We start from the raw sequence: 26,972 nt of genomic DNA, 5'->3' as shown, positions 1-26,972 counted from the left end.
GCACTAAACGATAAACGTATGCATATAGACTGAAATACTATCGAATCACCATGATCGATGACGCCGAGAGACATGGCAGCTCATCTTCTAGCTCCTAATCAACTGTATTTTTCTGTATTTTGTTTTTTTGTCTGTTATTTCTTACATTATTAGCCCAGAATGTTTTTTGTGTTATTAAATACAGCCGGAAATAACTTTTGGATATCAGAGCGACAGTAACTCACCAGCATTACGACCAAAAACACAACCTTCCTGAATTGGATCCTTTTGTTCGTACCCCCAAGGGCAATTGAACTTATCCCCGAGGCTTCTCCAAGACGCCGCCGGTGGAGAAGAGGTATTCGGAGTGGATTTCTAGGCTGACTCAGGAGGTGTGCACACCATCCACCCCAGTATACTACTGGCTAATGTTCAGTCCCTGAATAATAAAGTAGATGGGCTCATGGCAAGGATCTCCTTCCAGAGAGAAATCAGGAACTGTAACATACTCTGTTTCACGGAATCATGGCTCTCTCCAGATATACTGTCCCTGTCCATACAGCCAGCTGGGTTCTCAGTACGTTGTGCAGGCAGGAATAAAGAACTCTTGTAGGAAGAAATGTGGGGGTGTATGTTTCATGATCAACTACTCATGGTGTGATTGTGATAACGTACAGGAACTCAAGTCCTTTTGTTCAACCAACCTATAATGCCTTCAAATCAAATGCCGTCCGTATTACCCCCCCAAAGAGAATTCTCTTCGGTTATAGTCAGAGCCGTACATATTCCCCCTCAAGCCGATACCACGATTGTGCAAACTGGAAACCACATATCCTGTGGCCGCAACTTATTGTACCTGGGGATTTTAACAAAACACATTTTATGAAAATGCTACCGAAGTTCTATCAACACATTGCCTGTAGTACTCGCGCTTCAAAAACTCTCAAACATTGTTACTCTCCCTTCCAGGATGGCTACAAGGCCCTCCCCCGCTCTCCCTCTGGCAAATCAGATCACAACTCCATTCTGCTCCCCCCTTCATATAGGCAGAAACTAAAACAGGAAGTACCCATGCTAAGGTCTATTCAACGCTGGTCTGAACAATCGAAATCCATGCTTCAACATGTCCCAGTCCGCGTGTTTTGATCACGCGGACTGGGACATGTTCAGGGTTGCCTATGAGAATAACATTGACGTGTACACGGACATGGTGACTGAGTTCATCAGGAAGTGTATAGGGGATGTGGTTCCCACTGTGACTACCCAATCTACCCAAACCAAAAACCATGGATAGATGGCAGCATTTGCGCAAAACTGAACATTTTTAACCACATTTAACCACGGCTAGGTGACTGTAAGAGAATCAAATAGGCAAAACGTCAGTACAGAGACAAAGTGGAGTCACAATTCAATGGCTCAGACACGAGACATATGTGGCAAGGTTTACAGGCAATCATGGATTACAAAAGGGAAACCAGCCACATCGCGGACCCCGACGTCTTGCTCCCGGACAAGCTAAACACCTTCTTCGCCCACTTTGAAGATAATACAGTGCCACCGATGTGACCCGCTACCAAGGACTGTGGGCTCTCCTTCTCTGTGACCGACGTGAGTAAGACGTTTAAGCGTGTTAACCCTCGTAAGGCTGTTAACCCCGCTCTGTGCAACTGGGACCTGGACTTCCTGACGGGTCGCCACCAGATGGTGAAGGTAGGAAACAACACCTCCACTACGCTGATCCTCAACATAGGGGCCCACAAGGGTGTGTGCTCAGCTCCCTCCCTGTTCACCCATAACTGCATGGCCACGCAAGCCTCCAACTCATCAAGTTTACAGACGACACAACAGTCATAGGCCTGATTACCAACAATGACGACACAGCCTATAGGGAGGAGGTAAGGGCTTTGGTGGAGTGGTACCAGGAATACAATCTCTCCCTCAATGTCAACAAAACGAAGGAGCTGATTGTGGACTTCAGGACAGTACACCCCCATCCGCATCGACGGGACACCAGTGGAGAAGGTGAAAAGCTTCAAGTTCCTCGGCATACACATCATTGACGATCTGAAATGGTCCACCCACCCACACAGACAACAGCGTCTCTTCAACCTCAGGACGCTGAAGAAATTTGGCTTAGCCCCTAAGACCCTCACAAAGTTTTATAGATGAACAATTGAGAGTATCCTGTCAGGCTGTATCACTGCCTTTGTATGGCAACTGCACCATCCGCAACCACATGGCTCTTCAGAGGGTGGTGCTGTCTGCCCAACGCATCACTGGGGGCACAATGCCTGCCCTCCAAGACACCTACAGTACCCGATGTCTCAGGAAGGCCAAAAAGATCATTAAGGACAATAACCACCCGAGCCACGGCCTGTTCACCCCGTCATCATCCAGAAGGTGAAGTCAGTACTAGTGCATGAAAGCTGGGGCAGAGAGACTGAAAAACAGCTATCTCAAGGCCATCAGACTGTTAAATAGCCATCACTAGCCGACTACCACCCGGTTACTCAATCCTGCACCAAAGAGGCTGCTACCCTGTGTACATAGACATGGAATCACTGGTCATTTTAATAATGGAACACTAGTCACTTTAAAAATGTTTTACATACTGTTTTACTCATTTCATATGTATATAGTGTACTCTACTGTATTTTAGCCAATGCCACTCTGACATTCAACCTCCTAATATTTATATATTTATTAATTCCATTATTTTACTTTTAGATTTCTGTGTATTGCTGTGAATTGTTAGATTCTACTGCACTGTTGGAACTAGGAACACAAGCATTTTGCTACACCTGCAATAACATCTGCTAAATATGTGTGTGTGTGACCAATACAATTAATCTCCTAATCATTATTAAAAAACATTGCTACTAACTCCTATATATTTCGACGCATTGCCTGTATGCTAGCCTAGCATAGGCTTCTTCCTTCTTTTTTCTGACGGGATGATTCCCCATGATGGGGTGTGTGTTCACGGAGCGCGCCGTATCTGCCTGAAAGCAGGTATTGGGAACAAACGAGTAGTTTGATATATATGATAGGCTACTCCCGAGGCTAATTCTACTTAGCTAGCTAGTTTGTAGCCGCTATTGACTGACAACAATAGAGCAGCAACATGGTTGATTCTCGCAATCAGTGACATCCTCACAGCAGCCAAACATTGCAACATGACCATGTTGAACGACGTGGACGAGGTTCAAACTCTGCTAGTGAGCATTCGCAAAGAAAATATTATATCAGAACACAGCACCATAGCGAGAAACATCTAGTTACACAGCAGCGTTGATGCAAAGCAAGAAGCCATCACATAGTAGCAGTAGCTGCAAACGGCAGCAGAACCGTAAAGATTAAATACCCACCCAATAAGATAGAAGTTATTGATACTAGCCTCTAATTGGTAGCAGGGCATTCGGGTTTCCTTTATGAACTGGCACCACTAATTTCTCTAGTCACTGTTCTTGTCTAAATGTGAGAAGGAAACCCAGCTAGCAATGAGGAAGCGGCCCAGAAGCGGCCCTCTTCCCGGGGTGGCGGAACTGATTGAATCAGCCTGGGTGTAGGTCTTGGCCCGGATTCAAAATGAATGACTGCCCAGAATCGCCCCAAGTACATTGGGCCGTTTCCGTCTACCGGAATTCAGCCTACTTTGCCGGCATCTTACCAGAATACCCCCAGAAGCGGCCCGATGCACATTTAGTAATTTAGTTATTTTAAATATTACTATTACACATTTTATGCATACAAATTATACCCATCGGCCCGAAAAAAATGTTTTGTCGTAGAAAACAAAGTTTCAGTGTGCATGCACCCGGCCCGCCACAGGAGTGGCTACAGCATGATGAGACAAGGACATCCAGGCTGGCCAAACCCTCCCCTAACTCAGACGACGCTGGGCCAATTGTGCTTCGCTTCATGTGTCTCCCGGTCACTGCCGGCATAGGTATCAAACTAGCATTTGTAGCAACGCAGTTTATACGGCAATGCAGTGTCTTAGACCACTGTGCCACTCGGGAGGCTCCATGCACAAGGTTTTTAATGCTTGTCAATTTCATTGCACAAAGTTTCCAAATCCTAAAATACTACTTAAACAGGACTCTTAAAGAATTTAATTGAAATGTTAATTCTATTTTTTTTTATCACAAAAACAATTAGAAAATATGGGAAAATATATAAATAATGAAATGTTATTTAAAGCAGTCCGTGTAATCATCTGCCAGAGAGTAGAGAGTAGCCCCAATCGGCCCGAGCCCCAAGTAGCCACAATCGGCCCGAGCCCCATTTGGGCCAGATAACTCACACTGAGTCTGACTCTCAGCCCAAGTGCCCCGACTCTCGCCCAGAATCGTCCCAGATCCAATGTGGATAGCGAGGAAATCCTAACCAGATAAGACTAGTAGTAACTAGTATAAAATACATTCAGGTGTTGAATATGCCAATCTCGTACTGTAGATCAGCGTATTTGATAACAAAACATATAGTATTAATATATCACAGAGAAATCCATTTGTATGTACAGGCTTAATGGATTTTGAGAACCAAAAACATGTGAATTGTTTGTAGTAGGCTAGTGTTCTATTGTAAGCAAGTGTTCTATTGTAATCATGATACAAAGCCTTGGTGTGAGAGCTGAGTGTGGGCCTCTACTCTGAGCCACTCTGCTGTGCTGCAGTCGTGTGTTAGGGAAGTATCTGGTCCCTGCTGAGGTGGAACACTGAGGCTGGAGGCCACTCCTCATAGGTCACTTAAAGCAACACAGCAGTCCAACCTATTGCATCTCATTCACACAAAATTCTGCACATGGGTTGACATTTACTAAGACCTGGCACCACTGAAAGGCCGCCTTAAGCCCGATGACGAGTGGCTTAAGATGCCCTTTAAACTATACACTCTGTATACACGCCACCCGCTGAGAGCTGACAAACTGGTCTCTCACGTTTGTAAAGAGCATAATATAATTCATTATACAAGAGTAATTCCAAATTTAACAAATGCATTGCATCTCATTATCACAACAGTCGATTCCTTTTTGTATTTTCAGCAAAGTATGTTGATCACTAACTCAAACGGTGCTCATCACATCAAAGTTGTTTCTATCGGATATACTGTATACTGTATTACTTTGTTTAAATCATGGATCAAGACCACTGATGTACAGACCTTGAGTTGACAACGCATATAGAGACAGAAAGAAAATAGGCACTATACTTTTCAGATCCTCAAAGGCAAACCCAGACCGGCCGTCCTTCTCCACACCAGTCGAGTGCATTAGTCTACACTCCACAGGAGGTGGGTGGCACCTTAAGTGGAATGGTATCAAACACATGGTTTCCATGTGTTTGATGCCATTCCCTATGCTCCATTAGAGTCTTTATTATGAGCTGCGCTTTCCTCAGCAGTCTCCTGTGTTACACACAGACAGACAGAGCCGTTCTCCTGATCTTCTGAGAATATAAACGCGGCACAAAAAGAAACGTCCTCTCACTGTCAACTGCGTTTATTTTCAGCAAACTTAACATGTGGAAATATTTGTATAAACATAACAAGATTCAACAACTGAGACATGAACTGAACATGTGACTAACAGAAATTGAATAATGTCTCCCTGAACAAAGGGGGGGTCAAAATCAAAAGTCTGTATCTGTATCACCAGCTGCATTAAGTACTGCAGTGCATCTCCTCCTCATGGACTGCACCAGATTTGCCAGGTCTTGCTGTGAGATGTTACCCCACTCTTCCACCAAGTTCACAGACATTTCTGGGGAGAATGGCCCTAGCCCTCACCCTCCTATCCAACAGGTCCCAGACGTGCTCAATGGGATTGAAATCCGGGCTCTTCGCTGGCCATGACAGAACGCTGACATTCCTGTCTTGCAGGAAATCATGCGCAGAATGATCAGTATAGCTGGTGGCATTGTCATGCTGGAGGGTCATGTCAGGATGAGCCTGCAGGAAGGGTACCACATGAGGGAGGAGGATGTCTTCCCTGTAACGCACAGCATTGAGATTGCCTGCAATGACAACAAGCTCTGTCCGATGATGCTGTGACACACCGCCCCAGACCATGACGGACCCTCCACCTCCAAATCGATCCCGCTCCAGAGTACAGGCCTTGGTGTAACACCCATTCCTTCTACGATAAACGCGAATCCGACCATCACACCTGGTGAGACAAAACTGCGACTCGTCAGTGAAGAGCACTTTTTGCCAGTCCTGTCTCGTCCAGCGACGGTGGGTTTGTGCCCATTGATGACATTGTTGCCGGTGATGTCTGGTGAGGACCTACCTTACTTCAACAGGCCTTCAAGCCCTCAGTCCAGCCTCTCTCAGCCTATTGCGGACAGTCTGAGCACTGATGGAGGGATTGTGCATTCCTGGTGTAACTCGGGCAGTTGTTGTTGCCATCCTGTACCTGTCCCGCAGGTGTGATGTTCGGATATACCGATCCTGTTGCAGGTGTTGTTACACGTGGTCTGCCACTGCGAGGACGATCAGCTGTCCGTCCTGTCTCCCTGTAGCACTGTCTTAGGCGTCTCACAGTGCGGACATTACAATTTATTGCCCTGGCCACATCTGCAGTCCTCATGCCTCCTTGCAGCATGCCTAAGGGACGTTCACGCAGATGAGCAGGGGCCCTGGGAATCTTTCTTTTGGTGTTTTTCAGAGTCAATAGAAAGGTCTCTTTAGTGTCCTAAGTTTTCATAACTGACCTCAATTGCCTACCGTCTGTAAGCTGTTAGTGTCTTAATGATCGTTTCACAGGTGCATGTTCATTAATTGTTTATGGTTCATTGAACAAGCATGGGAAACAGTGTTTAAACCCTTTACATTGAAGATCTGTGGAGTTATTTGGATTTTGACTAATTATCTTTGAAAGACAGGGTCCTGAAAAAGAGACGAGTTTATGATTATCTTATATTTACTGAGAGACTCAAACCAGATCTCCTGATGGCTAGAGTATTCTGATAATTCTCTCTAAGAACTTAACCCAATCTACTCTCTCGCTCTCTACTCACCAGGGAAGAATGACATCTTTGGAGAAATGATCCATCTGTACTCCAAGCCTGGGAAGTCCAATGCGGACGTCAGAGCCCTGAGTTACTGTGACCTGCACACGATCCAGAGGGAAGATCTCTTGGAGGTGCTTGACATGTACCCTGAGTTCGCAGATTTTTTCCGGAAAAATCTGGAGCTGACATTTGACCTCAGAGACGAGAATGGCAAGGTACATTTACATCAGATGGTCCTAACACAAGCCTATTGGGTTGTCTGTCAAAACTGTATGGTCAGTAAACATGGGTAGTGTCCCAAATGGTACAATATTCCCTTTATAGTGAACTTCTTTTAGTGAGCAAGGCTCGTAGGGCTCTGGTCAAAAGTAGTGCACTATAGAGTATATGGAACAGGGTGCCATTTGGGATGCATCTTATGCTGTATCATATTCTAACAATGAAGTCCTGACAATAACAGAAACAAATAAGACTTGCCATATGAGATTGTCTAAGATAAAATATTTCATACAACTGGTGGGTCTAATCCTGAATGCTGATTGGTTAAAACCACATTCCAGCCAGTGTCTATTCCACAAGTTACCACCGGCTAAATCTATGATGTTAAAATGCCAATTTACTCTGTTCCATCTGACTGCGCAATCCACTGTCTCATCAACCCAGCCGGGCACTTTATAAACTTGATCTCCACTATAAAAACCATCTAGACATTATCTCACATTTTCTTTAGAATAACATTTTGTTTTCAACAGCGGAGATTTGTATAAACCTTCCTGTCTGTCTGTCCAACATTTGCAACCTTGTTTCAATATTCAGATTCAATCTCCAGCTGTCCCATAGTAATGAAGGTGTCGGGAGTCGGAACGAGACAGACAGGCAGGCAACGTTTCTCAGCCAGTCGTTATCATGAATCAGCTGACATCATTTTTATGACCTTAACTTTTTCCACGTTTCCTTACGTTACAGCCTTATTCTAAAATGTATTATATAGTTTTTTTTCCCCCTCATCAATCGTCACACAATACCCCATAATGAATAGTTTTAAAGAAATGTTTGCAAATTTAGAAAAAACAGATATCACATTTACATTAGTATTCAGACCCTTTACTCAGTACTTTGTTGAAGCACCTTAGGCAGCGATTACAGCCTAGAGTTTTCTTGGGTATGACGCTACAAGCTTGGCACACCAGTATTTGGGGAGTTCGTCCCATTCATCTCTGCAGATTCCATCAAGCTCTGTCAGATTGGATGGGGACTGTCGCTTCACAGCTATTTTTAGGTCTCTCCTGAGATGTTCAATCGCTCTGACTGAGCCACTCAAGGACATTCTGACTGAGCTTCTCAAGGACATGCGTTGTCTTGGCTGTGTGCTTAGGGTTGTTGTCCTGTTGGAAGGTGAACCATTGCCCCAGTCTGAGGTCCTGAGCACTCTGGAGCAGGTTTTCATCAAGGATCTCTCTGTACTTTGCTCCGTTCATCTTTCCCTAGATCCTGACTAGTCTCCCAGTCCCTGCCGCTGAAAAACATCCCTGCAGCATGATGCTGCCACCACTTTGCTTCACCGTAGGGATGGTGCCAGATTTCTCTCCAGACATGACGCTTGGCATTCAGGCCAAAGAGTTAAATCTTGGTTTCATCAGACCAGAGCATCTTGTTTCTCATGGTCTGAGAGTCTATAAGTGCCTTTTGGCAAACTCCAAACAGGCTGTCTTGTGCCATTTACTGAGGAGTGGCTTCTGTCATGCCACTCTACCATAAAGGCCTGATTAGTGGAGTGCTGCAGAGATTGTTGTCCTTCTGGCCGGTTCTCCTATCTCCACAGAGAAACTCTGGACCTCTGTCAGAGTGACCATCGGGTTCTTGGTCACCTCCCTGACCAATGCCATTTCCCCCAATTGAGCAGTTTGGCAGGGCAGCCAGCTCTAGGAAGAGTCTTGATGGTTCAAAACTTATTCCATTTAAGAATGATGGAGGCCACTGTGTTCTTGGGGACCTTCAATGCTTCAGAAATGTTTTGGTACCCTTCCCCAGATCTGTGCTTCGACACAATCTTGTCTAGGAGCTCTACAGACAATTCCTCATGGCTTGGTTTTTGCTCTGACATGCTCTGTCAACTATGGGACCTTATATAGACAGGTGTTTTGAGTCTCATAGAAAAGAGTTTGAAATACTTATGTAAATAAGGTATTTCAGGTTTTTTAAATCTTGAATATATTTGCTAAAATTTCTGACAACCTGCCTTCTGGCGTATTGTCTGTAGATTGATGAGGATTTTTTTTTTAAATCAATTTTGGAATAAGGCTGTTTCGTAACAAAATGTGAGAAAAGTCCAGGGGTCTGAATACTTTCCGAATGGACTGTATACAAAGAAATTAAAATTTTAACAAGGTAAAATGAAACAAAGTGCAGATAGTTTGCAGTCTTTCCAGCTTCATTTTGAAGTGATTGTGTTAACTTAGTTGTTGACTAGCTCTTCTGAACAACAGTGTCCTGATGCCGTCTTTCTTTTTCCCAACGCAGTTATGCCAAAACCATGCCCCGTTATTCAGAGGGGCGTTCTACAACACTTTGAGTGCTCTCCAAGTCTCCAAGTTCAGAAGTGAATATCACGTAGCGCAAAATTTCAGTCACTGATTAATAACATTCACCCTTGTATTTCAAGATTGAAAAATATAATAACAATTTCGTGGACCGAGTTCCCTTAACGCTCAAAGACAACTTCAATATCTGTATATTGCGTATAGCATATTCGACTGAATGATTAGCTAATAAATATTTGAGAAATTATTAATAATAAGTATATGCTTTTACCTGATAATAGACTTCTAATGATAATATAACAACTTAAAATACAGAGCAAGTAATGTTAAGTAGCCTAGGTTAATTTAGCTGACCTTAAACTGAGGGAATTCAGCAGAGTTCTCTGAGACATTTTTACAACTCATTGAAACTGAAAATACATACTTGGTTAGAGCCAGTTTACACGGTTCTGTGAAGGGAGTAGTACACAGGGTTGTATGAGATCTTTAGGCCAGTTTTATTGCTTCTTTAATCGGTACAACAGTTTTCAGCTGTGCTAACAATTGCAAAAGGGCTTTCTAATGATCAATTAGCCTTTTAAAATTATAAACTTGGATTAATTTACAGAATGTGCCATTGGAACACAGGAGTGATGGTTGCTGATAATGGGCCTCTGTACGCCTATGTAGATATTCCATTTAAAAAATCTGCTTCCAGCTACAATGGTTATTTACAACTTTAACAATGTCTTCACTATATTTCTGATCAATTTGATGTTATTTTAATAGACAAATAAATGAGCCTTTCTTTAATAAAAAACAAGGACATTTCTAAGTGACCCCAAACTTTTGAATGGTAGTGTATGTAAATCATTATTTGAATATGTTGGCAACCCGTTGTATAAATGTGATAACGCCCTCGAAGCCAGTGTTTGGAGGATATATTGGCACAGTTTGCCGGCCAAACACCGGCTTCGAGGGCATTATCACTTAAATATAATCCTGGTAAATCAGTAATACTATTTCAAAAACCACTCCCTGTATTCTAAAGTATTCGAAAAGGTCATCTACACTGACTTTACTTAGCATTCCTTAAAGGTCCAATGCAGCTGTTCTTTATCTCAATGTTGAATAACTTCTGGGTAACAATTAACTAGCTCACAGTGTTTGTTTTCAATTAAAATGGACAAAAAAAAAAAAAAGCTTCTGTGAATGGTCTGAGTAGGGAGGGGAAAACAAAAAATGATTTGTTATTGGCAGAGAGGTTTGGAACTCTTTCTTATTGGTCTATTAACTAATTTGCCACCTGGTGATGTCACTAGGCAGGCATGTAAATACTCCATCCCACCAAAACAGGTTGAGATATCAGACAGCCTTTTCAACAGCACTTGGCATTATCATCATTTTCACAATTTCACAGTATTATTCAAACCTCATAGTGTGGAAATACTGACCAGTTTATTAGGTACACCACCCCCATTCACATAAATGGATCGCTCCTACAGACAGTCAATCAGGTGGCCTTGGCTTGCTATATAAAACAGGCAGACAGGACTCAAGGCATTCAGTTACTGTTCAATTGAAAATTAGAATGGACAAAATTAGTGACCTAAGCAACTTTGAGTGTGGTATGATCGCCGGTGTCAGGTGGGCTAACCTGGGTTTTTCACACACAGCAGTGTCTAGGGTTTACAGATAGTGGTGCGAGGGGGGGGGGGGGGGCAAAAAACAGCTCGTTGATGAGGGACGTCAAAGGAGAATGACAAGAATCGTGCAAGCGAACAGGTGGGTCACAAACAGACAAATAATGGCACAGTACAACGGTGGTGTGCAGAACAGCATCTCAGAACGCACAACTCGTTGATCCTTGTCACAGATGGGCTATTGCACCAGACGACCACACCGGGTTCCACTACTATCAGCTAATAACAAGAAGAAACGCCTCCAGTGGGCACAAGATTAAACAAATATTAGACAATTGAGGAGTGGAAAACATCGCTTGGAACATGATAGCGAGTTCTGTTTGTTTGAGTGGCGTGCGCAGACCTCAACTCAATAGAGCACCTTTGGGATGAGATGGAACAGGCTGTTCGCAGCATGATGTACCTCCATCCAATCTGCAGCAACTGCATGATGCCATCGCGTCAGCATGCACCAACATCCTTGTGGAATGTTTCCTTCACCTTGTAGACTTCCTCGAAGAATTCAGGCTGTTCTGGTGGCAAAGGGGGGTCTGACCCTAAATGGGTGCACCTAATAAAATAGCCGGTGAGTGTATATAAAACACAGGACAATCAAGTGTCTGACAGCACTGGGCCTTTAACTATGCTCATGGCCACTGCTATAATATGTTGCTGTAGCAGATTATACAATATTCATTATATAATATTACATTACATTTAGGAGATGGGCCTAAAGTGCATCTCAAATGGCACCCTATTTCTTATTTAGAGCACTACCTTGACCATAGCCCTGGCCCCTGGTCAAAAGTTGTACATAATATTATATTACATTTGCGAGACGGGCGCAGTGTGCATCTCAAATGGCACCCTATTCCCTATTTAGAGCACTACTTTCACCAGAGTTCTGGGCCCTGGTCAAAATAAGTGCACTATAAAGGGAATAAGGTGCCATTTAGAATGCCGTTTCAGTGATTGTATGTGTTGATGTTTCCATCTACACAGGCTGCGTATTCTCACGTTAGTGATTCCGATCCAGAAGATGTTAAGAGCACAAAGAGCGCAAGAAGAATCTCCTTCACACCACATCCAACTAAAGGTGGGTTCCATATTCATTCTCCGAAACGAGCGCTTGCTTTTGTGCATGCATTTGTTTTATTGTTATTTTTCACTGAGCACCTTTCTAAGTCCCAGAAGAGTTCAGTGCATTCTTTCCGTGGCACTAGAAGCACGGGTGTGTTCCACTGACTCGTGTTGATTACAATTCCACAGGAGGAAGCAACAAGGAAACGGAAAACAGCTCGGAGAGGGAGTCCTACTCAGGACTAAAGAGAGCTTCAGTTGACCTGAAACACTCAGGGAAGGAGGAGCAGAGGTCCCTGGGGCCAGCCATCCAGGGGTGTCCCTCGGTGGAAGACCCTGCACTGGGGCTCGACTCCAGTAACACCAGAGACATCCAGGCACGAGACAGCATGGAGAGAACTCCCTCTTATGACAATAACATTGGTAAGCAGAAATACAATCCTAACCCTTACTGTGCTCAAACATTGAGCAACATTTGTTTCATTATCCATTGTTGATATAGTCCCAACATATTTAGCTCGTCAGCAATCAAGTTTTCAAGATATGTAACTTTCTAAATACAGAAATATAGCCAGTATGGTGCATTTTGCATACATAGTGTATACCAAAATTCAAAAGGCACTAGCACATCTGAGCTATCATTTTTACAGGTGCGCTGTAACTGTTGAATAAAATGAGAAAAAAGAAGAAACCAGCACACTGCTCTTGATAGTATCACTGCTCTTTAATAAGCTTTAAGTATCGGCCTCACGGCCTTAGTCAGAGCTTTTGTGAGTTTTTTTTAAATTAGCAATCTTATGTACACAGCCCCACCCACATCCGTTCCACACATCGAATGGGGTTGGAGTCGAGGGAAAACAAATAAGTGCTACCAAATATAACAATATGCATTTCATAAATATTCTAATAAAGTGTGTACATAAAACGTATTAAACACGTCTGTAAAACCACAATGAGGACATCGACCTACCAAGCATCAGGGTGCTAATTAAAAAGTGAGGCCGATACGTAAAGCTTATTAAAGAGCAGTGATATTATCAAGAGCAGTGTGTGGGTTTCTTCTTTTTTCTATTTTTCTTTTGCATGTATAGTGTATGCAAAAGTATGTGGACACTCCTTCATATTATCTGATTCAGTTAATTCAGTCACACCCATTTTGACAGGTGTATAAAATCGAGCGCACATCCATGCAGTCTCTATAGACACACATTGGCAGTATGATGGCCTTACTGAAGAGCTCAGTGACTTTCATCGTGGCACCGTCATAGAACGCCACCTTTCCAAAAAGTCAGTTCGTCAAATGTTTACCCCTCTAGAGCTGCACCGGTCAATTTTAAGTCCTGTTATTGTGAAGTGGAAACATCTAGGAGCAACAACGGCTAATACGCAAAGTGGTAGGCCACACAGCTCACAGAATGGGACCGCAGAGTGTTGAAACACAGAGCATAAAAATCATCTGTCCTCGGTTGCAACACTCTCTACCGAGTTCCAAACTGCCTGTGGAAGCTTAAGATCAACATGTGCAATGATGATGTCGCCATAATCTAGGACCAATAGGGATATCGACTGAATAATCTACCATTTAGCTAGAGGCAGGACCTACAGTTGAAGTCGGAAGATTACATACACCTTAGCCAAATACATTTTAAACTCAGTTTTCACAATTCCTGACATGTAATCCTAGTAAAAATTCCCTGTCTTAGGTCAGTTAGGATCACCACTTTGTTTTGTGAATGTGAAATGTCAGAATAATTAGTAGAGAGAATTATTTTTTTCTGTTTATATTTCTTCATCACATTCCCAGTGGGTCAGAAGTTTACATACACTCAATTAGTATTTGGTAGCATTGCCTTTAAATTGTTTAACTTGGGTCAAACATTTCGGGTACCCTTCCACAAGCTTCCCACAATAAATTGGGTGCATTTTGGCACATTCCTCTTGACAAAGCTGGTGTAGCTGAGTCGGGTTTGTAGGCCTCCTTGCTCGCACAAGCTTTTTCATTTCTGCCCACAAATTTTCTATTGGATTGTGGTCAGGGCTTTGTGATGGCCACTCCAATACCTTGACTTTGTTGTCCTTAAGGCATTTTGCCACAACTTTGGAAGTATGCTTAGGGTCAAGCTTTAACTTCCAAGCTTTAACTTCCTGACTGATGTCTTGAGATGTTTCTTCAATATATCCACATCATTTTCCTCCTCATGATGCCATCCATTTTGTGAAGTGCTCCAGTCCCGCCTGTAGCAAAGCACATGATGCTGCCACCCCCGTGCTTCATGGTTGGGATGGTGTTCTTCGGCTTGCAAGCCTCCCCCTTTTGCCTCCAAACATAACAATGGTCATTATGGCCAAAAAGTTCAATTTTTGTTTCATCAGACCAGAGGACATTTCTTCAAAAAGTGTGATCTTTGTCCCCATGTGCAGTTGCAAACTGTAGTCTGTTTTTTTTATGGCGGTTTTGGAGCAGTGGCTTCTTCCTTGCTGAGTGGCCTTTCAGGTTATGTGGATATAGATACTTTTGTACCTGTTTCCTAAAGCATCTTGACAAGGTCCTTTGCTGTTGTTCTGGGAATGATTTGCACTTTTCGCAGCAAAGTACGTTTATCTCTAGGAGATAGAATACATCTCCTTCCTGAGCGGTATGACGGCTGCGTGGTCCTATGGTGTTTATACTTGTGTACTATTGTATGTACAGATGAACGTGGTACCTTCAGCCGTTTGGAAATTGCTCCCAAGGATGAACCAGACTTGTGGAGGTCTACAATTATTTTTCTGAGGTCTTGGCTGATTTCTTTTGATTTTCCCATGATGTCAAGCAAAGAGGCACTGGGTTTGAAGGTAGGCCTTGAAATACATCCACAGGTAAACCTCCAATTGACTCAAATTATGTAAATTAGCCTACCAGAAGCTTCTAAAGCCATGACATCATTTTCTGGAATTTTCCAAGCTGTTTAAAGGCACAGTCAACTTATGTAAACATCTGACCCACTGGAATTGTGATACAGTGAATTATAAGTGAAATAATCTGTCTGTGAACAATTGTTTGGAAAAATTACTTGTCATGCACAAAGTAGATGTCCTAACCAACTTGCCAAAAAAAATTGAAAAAATTGTTTTAATGACTCCAACCTAAGTGTATGTAAACTTCCGACTTCAACTGTATGCTTAAATCAGAGTTATTTTTGTGGGCATAATATTTTTTTTGCGTCCTTTCAATACCAATTTCAGGTCAAGAAAGTTTTTCTGTACTACAATGAAGGCAGACTGTAGTTCAGATCGAGCCTGGTCAACCATGAGGCAATAGCATACACAACAGCATCATCAGCATAAGTTACATTTTTTTACAGACAAGTCGATATTGTTAATGTAAACAGTAAGAAGTGCAGAGTCCAGATATCGACCCCTGCAGGACACCTTTCATAATACCCAGGAAACCTGATTTAACACCATCAGAAGTGTTAGGTTCTTATTGTAAGTGAGTAAATAACTCACGGACTCTAGAGAAGCTTTAACCAAGTTTAATTCTGCCCAAAGGTTCTGTACAGCTGTAATTCAGACAACCCAACATTTCTCCCATCACAGATATATACAGTGCCTTGCGAAAGTATTCGGCCCCCTTGTACTTTGCGACCTTTTGCCACATTTCAGGCTTCAAACATAAAGATATAAAACTGTATTTTTTTGTGAAGAATCAACAACAGTGGGACACAATCATGAAGTGGAACGACATTTATTAGATATTTCAAACTTTTTTAACAAATCAAAAACTGAAAAATTGGGCGTGCAAAATTATTCAGCCCCTTTACTTTCAGCGCAGCAAACTCTCTCCAGAAGTTCAGTGAGGATCTCTGAATGATCCAATGTTGACCTAAATGACTAATGATGATAAATACAATCCACCTGTGTGTAATCAAGTCTCCGTATAAATGCACCTGCACTGTGATAGTCTCAGAGGTCCGTTAAAAGCGCAGAGAGCACCATGAAGAACAAGGAACACACCAGGCAGGTCCGAGATACTGTTGTGAAGAAGTTTAAAGCCGGATTTGGATACAAAAAGATTTCCCAAGCTTTAAACATCCCAAGGAGCACTGTGCAAGCGATAATATTGAAATGGAAGGAGTATCAGACCACTGCAAATCTACCAAGACCTGGCCGTCCCTCTAAACTTTCAGCTCATACAAGTAGAAGACTGATCAGAGATGCAGCCAAGAGGCCCATGATCACTCTGGATGAACTGCAGAGATCTACAGCTGAGGTGGGAGACTCTGTCCATAGGACAACAATCAGTCGTATATTGCACAAATCTGGCCTTTATGGAAGAGTGGCAAGAAGAAAGCCATTTCTTAAAGATATCCCTAAAAAGTGTCGTTTAAAGTTTGCCACAAGCCACCTGGGAGACACACCAAACATGTGGAAGAAGGTGCTCTGGTCAGATGAAACCAAAATTGAACTTTTTGGCAACAATACAAAACGTTATGTTTGGCGTAAAAGCAACACAGCTCATCACCCTGAACACACCATCCCCACTGTCAAACATGGCGGTGGCAGCATCATGGTTTTGGCCTGCTTTTCTTCAGCAGGGACAGGGAAGATGGTTAAAATAGATGGGAAGATGGATGGAGCCAAATACAGGACCATTCTGGAAGAAAACCTGATGGAGTCTGCAAAAGACCTGAGACTGGGACGGAGATTTGTCTTCCAACAAGACAATGATCCAAAATATAAAGCAAAATTATTTAGGTCACAAGGGTCACCACCTTTGTGAAGGCGGAGTACATGGGCCACCTTCCAAACCTTGGGGATAGGTAAAACCTATGGGTTAATGATTCAGCAATCAGGGGGACAGACAGCTGCAGCACAAATGGATCATGCATATCAGCCCCAGTGGATTTGTTTTTACATCAATCTTAAACAAGGCATCTAGCACATCACAGATCGTACATGGTTGAAATTAAACAAAGATTTACTGGAAGTTGACGGGTTTAACGTCGAGTCAGCTAGATGCTGGCAGAGGGAAGAGCAGTCAAATAAACACTCAGATAAAGCACCAATAGCATCCACCATGGCAGCATGAGGGGGTAAATCCCAGCAACAAATAAATGTGTATTCTAGTTTATGGACACATCTACAACCAGGAGCTCAAATTTCTTGGGAACAGAAATATTTCAAGATTGGGACGCCATGAAATTAAATTCTACATACATAGCCACTCCTCCCGCTTTTTGTAATCTGTCACATCTAAATAGATTATAATAATAAGAGACAACCATTTAATATTTAATGTATAGCCTAATGTTTCGAGAGAAAGAAAGAGACAACAGAAAGAGGAGTGTGTATTTCAGTCTGGGCGTTCCAAAGGCTCCTGCTACATCAGACAAACGTGATTAAAGTTCATTATCAGCCTGTCATTTGTTTCAAATCACAAAAGAGCTGCTCTTACCCACACCAGCATTAATCAATGTACACAGCACGCATTAGCAGTGTGTCTAGCAGAGATAACACCAGAGTTAGCCTGACTACGACCCACTACTTCATTATTTGTTTATTTGTTTGTATCCCCACTAGCTATTGCAGAAGCAGCAGCTACTCTATCTGGGGTATACAAAAAAAAACAATACAGGACAAGTAACAAATCACTGATACACTGATAGACAAGGGCAGTCACGCAAATGTTCAATTACAACTGTATACAAACAATGCAACAACAAAAAATAATACAAACAACACAACAAAATAGTTGTGTGTTAACGCGTCTGTGTGTGCGTGCGTTTGTGTGTGTGTCCCCTCACAGTCCCCGCCGTTCCATGCGATGTTTTTAATCCCTTTTGTAAAGGTAGTTTTGCTGTTTGCTTGAGTAATTGGAGATCGTAGGGAGTTCCATGCGATAATGGCTCTGTATAATACTATGTGTTGCCAGGAATTTGTTTTGGACTTGGTCACTGTGAAGAGACCCCTGGTGGTAGGGCTCGGCATTAATATGTTATATTTACACAAAGCAAGATAACAATGTAGACAGAGCTAAGATTCTCACCAAAGTAGCGCAAACTATCCAGTTAGAATTTTTGTTCTTTCTCTCAAATATCAGAGGATCTGGGCTGTTGGCCAAAGTCTATTTTTATAGTGAACCCTCTGGTGTCTTATTGGTGTAAAAGCCCATTTTTTTCTATTTCCTCTCCATTTGATATGAGTATGACTTGACCTATTGTCACGTTCGTTGACGGAAGAATTAGACCAAGGTGCAGCGTGGTAAGCGTACATCTTACTTTATTTGATGAACACCAAAAAACACCAAAAATATAAACGACCGTAACGTTCTGCAGGCTACACAGTAACAATACAAAATCAAGATCCCACAATCTAAGGTGGGAAAAAAGGCTGCCTAAGTATGACGATAGACAGCTGCTTCTGATTGGGAACCATACCCGGCCAACAAAGAAATAGAAAAACTAGAATGCCCACCCCAAATCACACCCCGACCTAACCAAATAGAGAAATAAAAAGTCTCTCTAAGGTCAGGGCATGACACCTATTAAGCCACTCTTAAATGCATGCTAGATTTCTCCTGCCGCATGCTCTAGGCGATATCAAAAAGTTTTAAGTTGTTTTGGAATAACCCAGAAACATGGGAGGCTTAAGGTAATAATGAGAGAGATAGAAGAAACAATAGCAAGATATAAAGATCAAATGAGAAATTTGAACAAACCTTACAGCATTATAATACATAAATGATGAATGCATGCGAGGCCAAAAAAAAAAAAAACTTCCTTGCCATTGTGAACCAAACGACCAAAAGTCTAATCCTACTAACTGAAATATTATAAAAGCACGAAGACACATTTTAAAGGTATGAAGACTATTTTCCAAACTATTCTAATAATGTGTTTAATTTCCCAAATTTGCATATTTTACATTTGAATAATTATTGAGCAAACAATACCAAGACATTTAAAAGAAATAGGCTACAGCTGAGGAAAACATTTGAAAAGAAATGCGTAGTTGGCCTAGGCTTATTTCCATATTATTCTAGCAATGTGAAACCTACAGTACATACAACGCATGTAGAAACCTAGGCCTAATATGAGAGGAGGATGAGGAAAGAATGTGATTCAGCTTAAAATGTTCCAGTTCTGAAGACAGCATGGTTGCTCTGGAGCCCATGATGATTTATAACCCTTCACAAGACACACATCCAGCGAGACTCGTTGACTGTGTCACTCGTCTACATCTACTCGCTTCGGCATACACAGACAGCCAGATAGGCCTTGCTAAATATTTGGCTCCACTAAATATATTTTGTCAATGTCATGATTCCTCTTCTCCCTCACGTAGAATGCCAGCCAGTCTTCTTGTATTTACTTATTAACTTTTTTTTGGTTAATTATTTTGGATGGTTGCTAGGGGGCGAAAACATTGTCTATGGCAGGGGTGTCAAACTCATTCCATAGAGGGACTAGTGGGTTTTGGTTTTTACATTCAAGACCTAGACAACCAGGTGAGATGAGTTCCTTACTAATCATTGACCTTAATTCATTAATCAAGTACAAGGGAGGAGCAAAAACACTCGGCCCTCCATGGAACGAGTTTGACACGTGATACATGGCAAGAGCAGAAAATGATTTCAGATCCCTCCTATTTACTTCAGTCATATTCAGTCACCCTTTTACTGATGGTGTTACGGACAAGTGACATCAGCTTTCGGACAGGTAAAACATCTATCCTAAGTGGCTAAAAAAAGTTCATGTCAAGCCCTGCCTGGCAGCGTGTCTTGTGGGGTGTTGTGTATGGTTGTCTGAGCTGAATGCTATTTGATAATGCTGACAATCTGGGATTTTCATCACAGTAATATTTCTCATAAAAACTACATGAGAAGCAGTTCATCTCTCATCAACCCTCAACCAGGAAAAACTGGCATGCATGTTGTTGTTAGTTCTGTATATGCAGTTAAGGGCATGGTGTGCAGCTCTGTTTTGAGCCAGCTGCACCTTTGCTAGGTCATTCTTTGCTGCACTTAACCATATTACCAGACTCTAATCAAGATTGGACAAAACCAACAACTAGTACACTTGATTTGTGTAAAAAAAAGATGATTTATTTTATAACAGACATACCCCTCCCCAACGTCACAACACCTTTGTTAATATGACTTGACCATGATAATTGACCATCCCAATGTTATACCTAGGACTTTAACTTCAATGGTCACACCCTTTATACACAACTCCAGTTGAGGTTTAGGTCTTAGAGAATGTTTTGAACCAACTACAATGCTTTGAATTTTTAGATGTATTTAAGACCAATTTATTATTAATCACCCAATGTGATACTGACTGTAACTCCTCATTTAGAATTTCAGTGAGCTCACTGTCTTTGGGTGCTGACATGTAGAGTGTGGAATCATCCACATTCATAGTCATTCTAGCTTTGTGTAAAACCAGTGGCAAATCATTTGTAAAAATAGAGAAGCGTAACGGCCCAAGGCAACACCCTGAGGAACACCGCACTGTACATATCTGAAGCTTCCATTGAAGAACACTCTGGGTTCTGTTGTATAAATAACTCTCCAACCATGTGATGGCAGTTGATGTAAAGCCACAGCAAGTGAATTTCTTCAATAACAATTTATGATCAATAACATCAAAGGCTGCAATGAAATCCAACAATATTATTATCCATTTATTTTAACCTGTCATCTGAGTTAGTGTGGTACGCATTGAGTGCCCTTCTCTACAGTATATGCATGCTGAAAGTCAGTAGTTAACTTGTTCTCTGAAAAATAGCATTATATTTGGTCAAACACGATTCTCTCCGCCAGTTTACTAAAAAACAGGCAGCAAACTGATTGGGTGGCTGTTAGAGCCAGACAAGGGTACTTTACTATTTTTAGGCAGTGGAATTACTTTAGCTTCCTTCCACGTCTGTGGACACACATACTCCTTTAGGCTTAGGTTAAAGATATAGGAAATACAGTCTGCAACCATTCTCAATAGTTTCACACCAAGGTTGTCTATACCTGGTGGCTTCTTATTATTGATGGATAACAATGGTTTTTCCACCTCTCCCACACTAACTTGACTAAATTCATCATTATTCATTATTAGATCTTTTATACAAAACAATATGAGGGTTCACTGTTGAATGTTGTCATTTCACTTCTGGATTAGTCAACTTCACTAGTGAAGTAATCATTGAAATGATTGGAAATATTAAATGCTTTTATTATAAATGACCCATCAACTTCAATGGATAATGGAGATGATTTTGATTTTCTGCCCGTGATATCATTTAAGATACTCCAAAATATTTTTCCCGTTGTGTTTTATGTCATTTATCTTGGTTTGGTAATATTGTTTCTTCTTCCTTTTGTTAAGTTTAGTCCGAAAAGTTCTCCATTTACAGTATGTCAACCAAACAGTTGAGCAGCCTGACTTGTTTACCACCTTTTGCACAAAATCTTTCAACCATACCATTTTTCAAGTCATCATCAATCCATGGGGCTCTAGCAGTTCTCACAGTGAATTTCTTTACAGGTGCATGCTGGTCAACAAAAGAGTCCTGAGAGAACAACATCTAGCATGATCTCTTATAAATTACATACCTTAGGGCCAACCTTTGGCACTTTGGCTTTTGTTGTTATTGCCACAATGTTATGGTCATTGCAGCCAATGGGAACTGATATTACTTTGGAGCAAAGCTCTACAGCATTAGTGATTTATATGATCCATACGAGTGGAAGTCACAGATCCAACACTATTGGTTGAGTGATAACCTGGGTCATAATACAGAGAGGAAGTCAATGTTCAGGTCACCCAGAGCTCTCTGTTAAACATCACACACACTATCAAGCATGGCACACATATTATCCAAATACTGACTGTTAGCACTTGGTGGCCTATAGCAGCACCCCAAAAGAAGAGGATTTAAATGAGGCAGGTGAACTTGCAACCACAACACTTCAACAACATTTGACATGAGATCCTCTCCAAGCTTTACAGGAACATGGCTCTGAACCTATACAGAAACACCTCTCCCATAAGCATTCCTGCCTTTTCTGTAGATGTTATATCCTTGTATTGCTGTATCATCAAAGGAATGATCTAAGTGAGTTTCAGAGATGGCCAGTATATGAATGTCATCCGATGTTAGCAAGTTATTGATTTCATGAACCTTAATTCTAAGGCTACATATATTAATATGGGCTATTCTTATCCCTTTCCTGGGTAGCTTATCAGAAATAGAAATAATATATTTTAAAAAGTTAAATAAAAATTAAAACATGGCTAATAGAGTCAGTCAATCAGGAACTTGTAAGTGTGTGCTGTTGAGCTAAAGCTACTGAACCGGAAGCTTGGTTCTCTCACTCCTCCTGAGCTTGTCGTAGCGGATGTAAGCAATGTCCCAACACTCTCTGGTAGCTTTCATAGTTAAGATAAGTTATTTCCGCCTCTGGCACAAATCTTCAGAGAAGTCCTCATTGAGGAAGATGTTGGTTCCTCTCAAATTCTTGTCTCTCTCCAAAAATGCCATCTTGTCCTTGAAGCTTAGGAACTTGACCTACGTCCCACTATGACATAGAAAACAATTTTGTCTCCTGAAACACTAGCTAGGCAAATAAATTACAAACACAAGGAACAATACACAGCAGATTTTCACCAAAAGATTAATAGTGTTCTATTGTACTGGTTGGTTGGTTTAGTGATTACCAGGCTCCTATGCTCTGACCCACATGTGAACTTGTAAAGAATGTGTGTTTCCCTCCCTCGCCAGATGTGTGCAATGACAAATGGGACTGCGAGAAGCCCCAAGACTACCTGGATGAGTCAGCACAATTGCAGGACCTGAGGGGCGAGGATGACGACACCAGTGAAATTACATACGGAGAGGTGGAGCATCGCTTAGATCAGCTCCAAGAGCACTTAAACAGGTAGGCCTGTACTGCACTTAAACAGGTAGCCCTGTACTGCACTTAAACAAGGTAGGCCTGTACTGCACTTAAACAGGTAGGCCTGTACTGCACTTAAACAGGTAGGCCTGTACTGCACTTAAACAGGTAGGCCTGTACTGCACTCCTTTGGCCATCTCTGACCTTTACAATGTAATGTCTAACATTCATGGAAATCTAGCTGCAATCCAGGTACAAAGGCCAGTAAACAGATGTGATTTCATAAAGCTCTCGTTTTTCTATTCTGTTTCATGGAGACAATGGAAATTCAGAATGAACATAAAAAAGTAAATTGTTGTTACTGTTGCATTTTGTGAATCCGTCTGGCCCTGCGGCACCTCATGACTGAAATCTATGAATCCCAAATAGACAAGTCACCCAGATTGTGTCTGAAAGTTATTAAACCATACGAAAAATAACAGCACACACTCTCCAACGAATACAAATTCAAACAACATCACAACAAAACTTGTTCCGTGTGCAGTGTTACATTTCAATCCCCATTATTTCCTGAAGCAGTCAAACAGGTTGAGAGGAGAGATAACAACACCTGCACCAGCAGGCTGACGAGAGCAGACAGACAAACAGCAGGTGGTAGTTTTAGCAGGAATAATCACAAAGAATAGGAGACCTCAAATTAAATCTGATATGTCACATCAAATCGAATCAAACTTAATTGAATTTGTCACATGCGCCAAATACAAATACCTTACCGTGAAATGTTTACTTACAAGCCCTTAACCAAAAATTGAGTTAAGAAAAATACGAGTTTTGAAAAATATTGACAAAAAAGGCTAAAGTAAAAAATAAAAGAGAACCAGTAAAATAACAATAACGAGGATATATACAGCGGGGACTGGTACCGAGTCAATGTGCGGGGGTACAGGTTAGTCCAGGTCATTGACGTAATATGTACATGTACTGTAGGTAGGAGTAAAGTTACTATGCATAGATCATAGATAATAAACAGTGAGTAGCAGTAGCATAAAAAAAGGGGGGGGGGGGGGGGGGTCAATGCAAATTGTCCAGGTAGCCATTTGATTACCTGTTCAGCAGTCTTATGGCTTGGGGGTAGAAGCTGTTAAGAAGGCTTTTGGACCTAGACTTGGCGCTCCGGTACCGCTTACCATGCGGTAGCAGAGAGAACAGTCTGTGACTAGGGTGGCTGGAGTCTTGGACAATTTTTAGGTCCTTCCTCTAACATTCCAGTGATGTACTTGGCCATACGCACTACCCTCTGTAGCGCCTTGCGGTCGGAGGCCGAGCAGTTGCCATACCAGGCGGTGATGGATAGCAGGAGGATATCCATCCATTATTATTATTACAGACAATGTGTGAGTGTGAGGTAGCTAGAAATCCCCTCCACAGACACTGTTACCCCACCCATACTGAATATTCATTATGACTCCTACTAGAGAGAGAGAGCTGATAAAACATGTTCCCATGCCTTTTGATTTCATTGACAACCATGATGATACTGTAAACATAGATCACAAGCTCCCCCTAGTGCTAGAATTTGACATATTCAACGACTGTACAATAAAAACAAAACAGCGATAGCCTAGAGACAGTATAGTTGTTGATTTGTGTTAAACTTATCCCTCCTTAGCCTCCAGTCCCTTATCCCTATAACCAAGAGTAGAAGTTCATTTCTGCCTTCCATCTGTGTTTGCAGATTGGAGTCCCAGATGACATCAGATATTCAGACCATCCTGCAGCTCCTGCAGAGGCAGTCTACCCTGGGACCTCCTGCCTATAGCACTGTGACTGCCAGTCCAGACTATCAAAGGCCTGCAGTTAGGGGTCAGCCAATCGCTGCTTTGACCAGCAGCCATTGCTTCAGCCATTCATCACCACAAGTACGTACTGAACTGTTGATTCCCACAGAACAAACAGACAATGGCAATCAAGGACCAAGACTTTTTAAAAATGGGATTGATATCATATTTGAAAAGTGATGACCGACTCCAAGAGTTCTGAGATACTTTCTAATGGTGGAAGCACACTTATGTTGAAATGTGTGTGTTTGCTCTTATTTATTTTACATTATCAGAGTCCTGAACTTAACTTGGAGAGGAGCCATCAGGAATTCAAAGACTCGGTGTCAGGCTTGGCTTATATGGATGATTCACCCAGAGAGGACAGCCTTACAGTACTACTTGTGCAAAGACACACATACAACAAACCCAACACGGGGCATCAGCATTCCAAATCTAGGCCAGTCTCAGACCCAGGGCCTCCAAGGCCATAGAGCTACACTACCGGTCAAAAGTTTTAGAACACCTACCCATTCAAGGGTTTTTCTTTGTTTTTACTATTTTCTACATTGTAGAATAGTAATGAAGACATCAAACTATGAAATAACACATATGGAATAATTTAGTAACCAAAAGAAAGTGTTAAACAAATCAAAATATATTTTAAAATTAAGATTCTTCAAATAGCCGCCCTTTGCATTGATTACATATTTGCCCGCTCTTGGCATTCTCTCGACCAGATTCATGAGTTAGTCACCTGGAATGCATTTCAATTAACAGGTGTGCCTTAAAAGTTATTTGTGGAATTTCTTTCCTTCTTAATGCATTTGAGCCAATCAGTTGTGGTGTGACAAGGTAGGGGTGGTATACAGAAGATAGCCCTATTTGGTCCATATTATGGCAAGAACAGCTGAAATAAGCAAAGCGAAATGACAGTCCATCATTACTTTAAGATGTGAAGGTCAGTCAGTACGGAACATTTCAAGAACTTTGAAAGATTCTTTATGTGCAGTCACAAAAACCATCAAGCGCTTTGATGAACCTGGCTCTCATGAGGACCGTCACAGGATGGAAGACCCAGAGTCAGCTATGCTGCAGAGGATAAGTTCATTAGAGTTACCAGCCTCAGAAATTGCAGCCCAAATAAATGCTTCACAGAGTTCAAGAAACAGACACATGTCAACATCAACTGTTCAGAGGAGACTGTGTGAATCAGGCGTTCATGGTCAAATTGCTGCAAAGAAACCACCACTAAAGGACACCAATAATAAGAAGAGACTTGCTTGTGTCAAGAAACACAAGCAATGGACATTAGACCGGTGGAAATTTGTCCTTTGGTCTGGAGTCCAAATTTGAGATTTTTGGTTCCAACCATGGTGTCTTTGTGAGACGCGGTGTGAGAGAAGGGATGATCTCTCCATATGTATTTCCCACCTTAAAGCATGGAGGAGGAGGTGTTATGGTGTGGGGGTGCTTTTGCTGGTGACACTGGGATTTATTTAGAATTCAAGGCACAGTTAACCAGCATGGCTACCACAGAATTCTGCAGTGATACGCCATCCCATCTGGTTTGGACTTAATGGGACTATCATTTGTTTTTCAACAGGACAATGACCCAACACACCTCCAGGCTGTGTAAGGACTATTTTACCAAGAAGGAGAGTGATGCATCCCGGCCTCCACAATCCCCTGACCTCAACCAAATTGAGATGGTTTGGGATGAGTCGGACTGCAGATTGAAGGAAAAGCAGCCAACAAGTGCACAGCATATGTGGGAACTCCTTCAAGACTGTTGGAAAAGCATTCCATGTGAAGCTGGCTGAGAGAATGCCAAAAGTGTGCAAAGCTGTCATCAAGGCAAAGAGTGGCTGTTTGAAGAATCTGAAATATAAAATATATTTTGATTTGTTTAACACTTCTTTGGTAACTACAAGATTCTATATGCGTTATTTCATAGTTTTGATGTGTTCACTATTATTCTACAATGTAGAAAATAGTAAAAA

At 41.9% G+C, this 26,972-nt stretch overlaps 1 protein-coding gene across 1 annotated transcript; it reads left to right on the top strand.

The window, feature by feature from the left end:
• Positions 1–6,966: 6,966 nt before the first annotated feature.
• On the top strand, positions 6,967–25,555 carry LOC118958240 (potassium voltage-gated channel subfamily H member 7-like). The gene is made up of 6 exons (XM_036974346.1): positions 6,967–7,210; positions 12,199–12,292; positions 12,466–12,699; positions 23,038–23,194; positions 24,888–25,071; positions 25,266–25,555. The coding sequence occupies exons 1-6, from the start codon at positions 7,028–7,030 to the stop codon at positions 25,461–25,463; spliced, it is 1,050 nt and encodes a 349-aa protein (XP_036830241.1). The 5' UTR covers positions 6,967–7,027; the 3' UTR covers positions 25,464–25,555.
• The last annotated feature ends 1,417 nt before the right edge of the window (positions 25,556–26,972 follow it).

Source organism: Oncorhynchus mykiss, chromosome 3 (assembly GCF_013265735.2).
Source record: "Oncorhynchus mykiss isolate Arlee chromosome 3, USDA_OmykA_1.1, whole genome shotgun sequence".
NCBI lineage: Eukaryota > Metazoa > Chordata > Actinopteri > Salmoniformes > Salmonidae > Oncorhynchus > Oncorhynchus mykiss.
This window is presented reverse-complemented; position numbering and strand designations above follow the sequence as displayed.

What these genes read in the sequence shown, in the direction of transcription:
- LOC118958240 (XM_036974346.1), top strand. Translation starts at nt 7,028, where the DNA reads ATGATCCATCTGTACTCCAAGCCTGGGAAGTCCAATGCGGACGTCAGA. An exon ending in TCAGAGACGAGAATGGCAAG is followed by an intron (nt 7,211 to 12,198) that starts GTACATTTACAT and finishes CCATCTACACAG; the next exon opens with GCTGCGTATTCTCACGTTAG. An exon ending in TCAGCCATTCATCACCACAA is followed by an intron (nt 25,072 to 25,265) that starts GTACGTACTGAA and finishes TTACATTATCAG; the next exon opens with AGTCCTGAACTTAACTTGGA.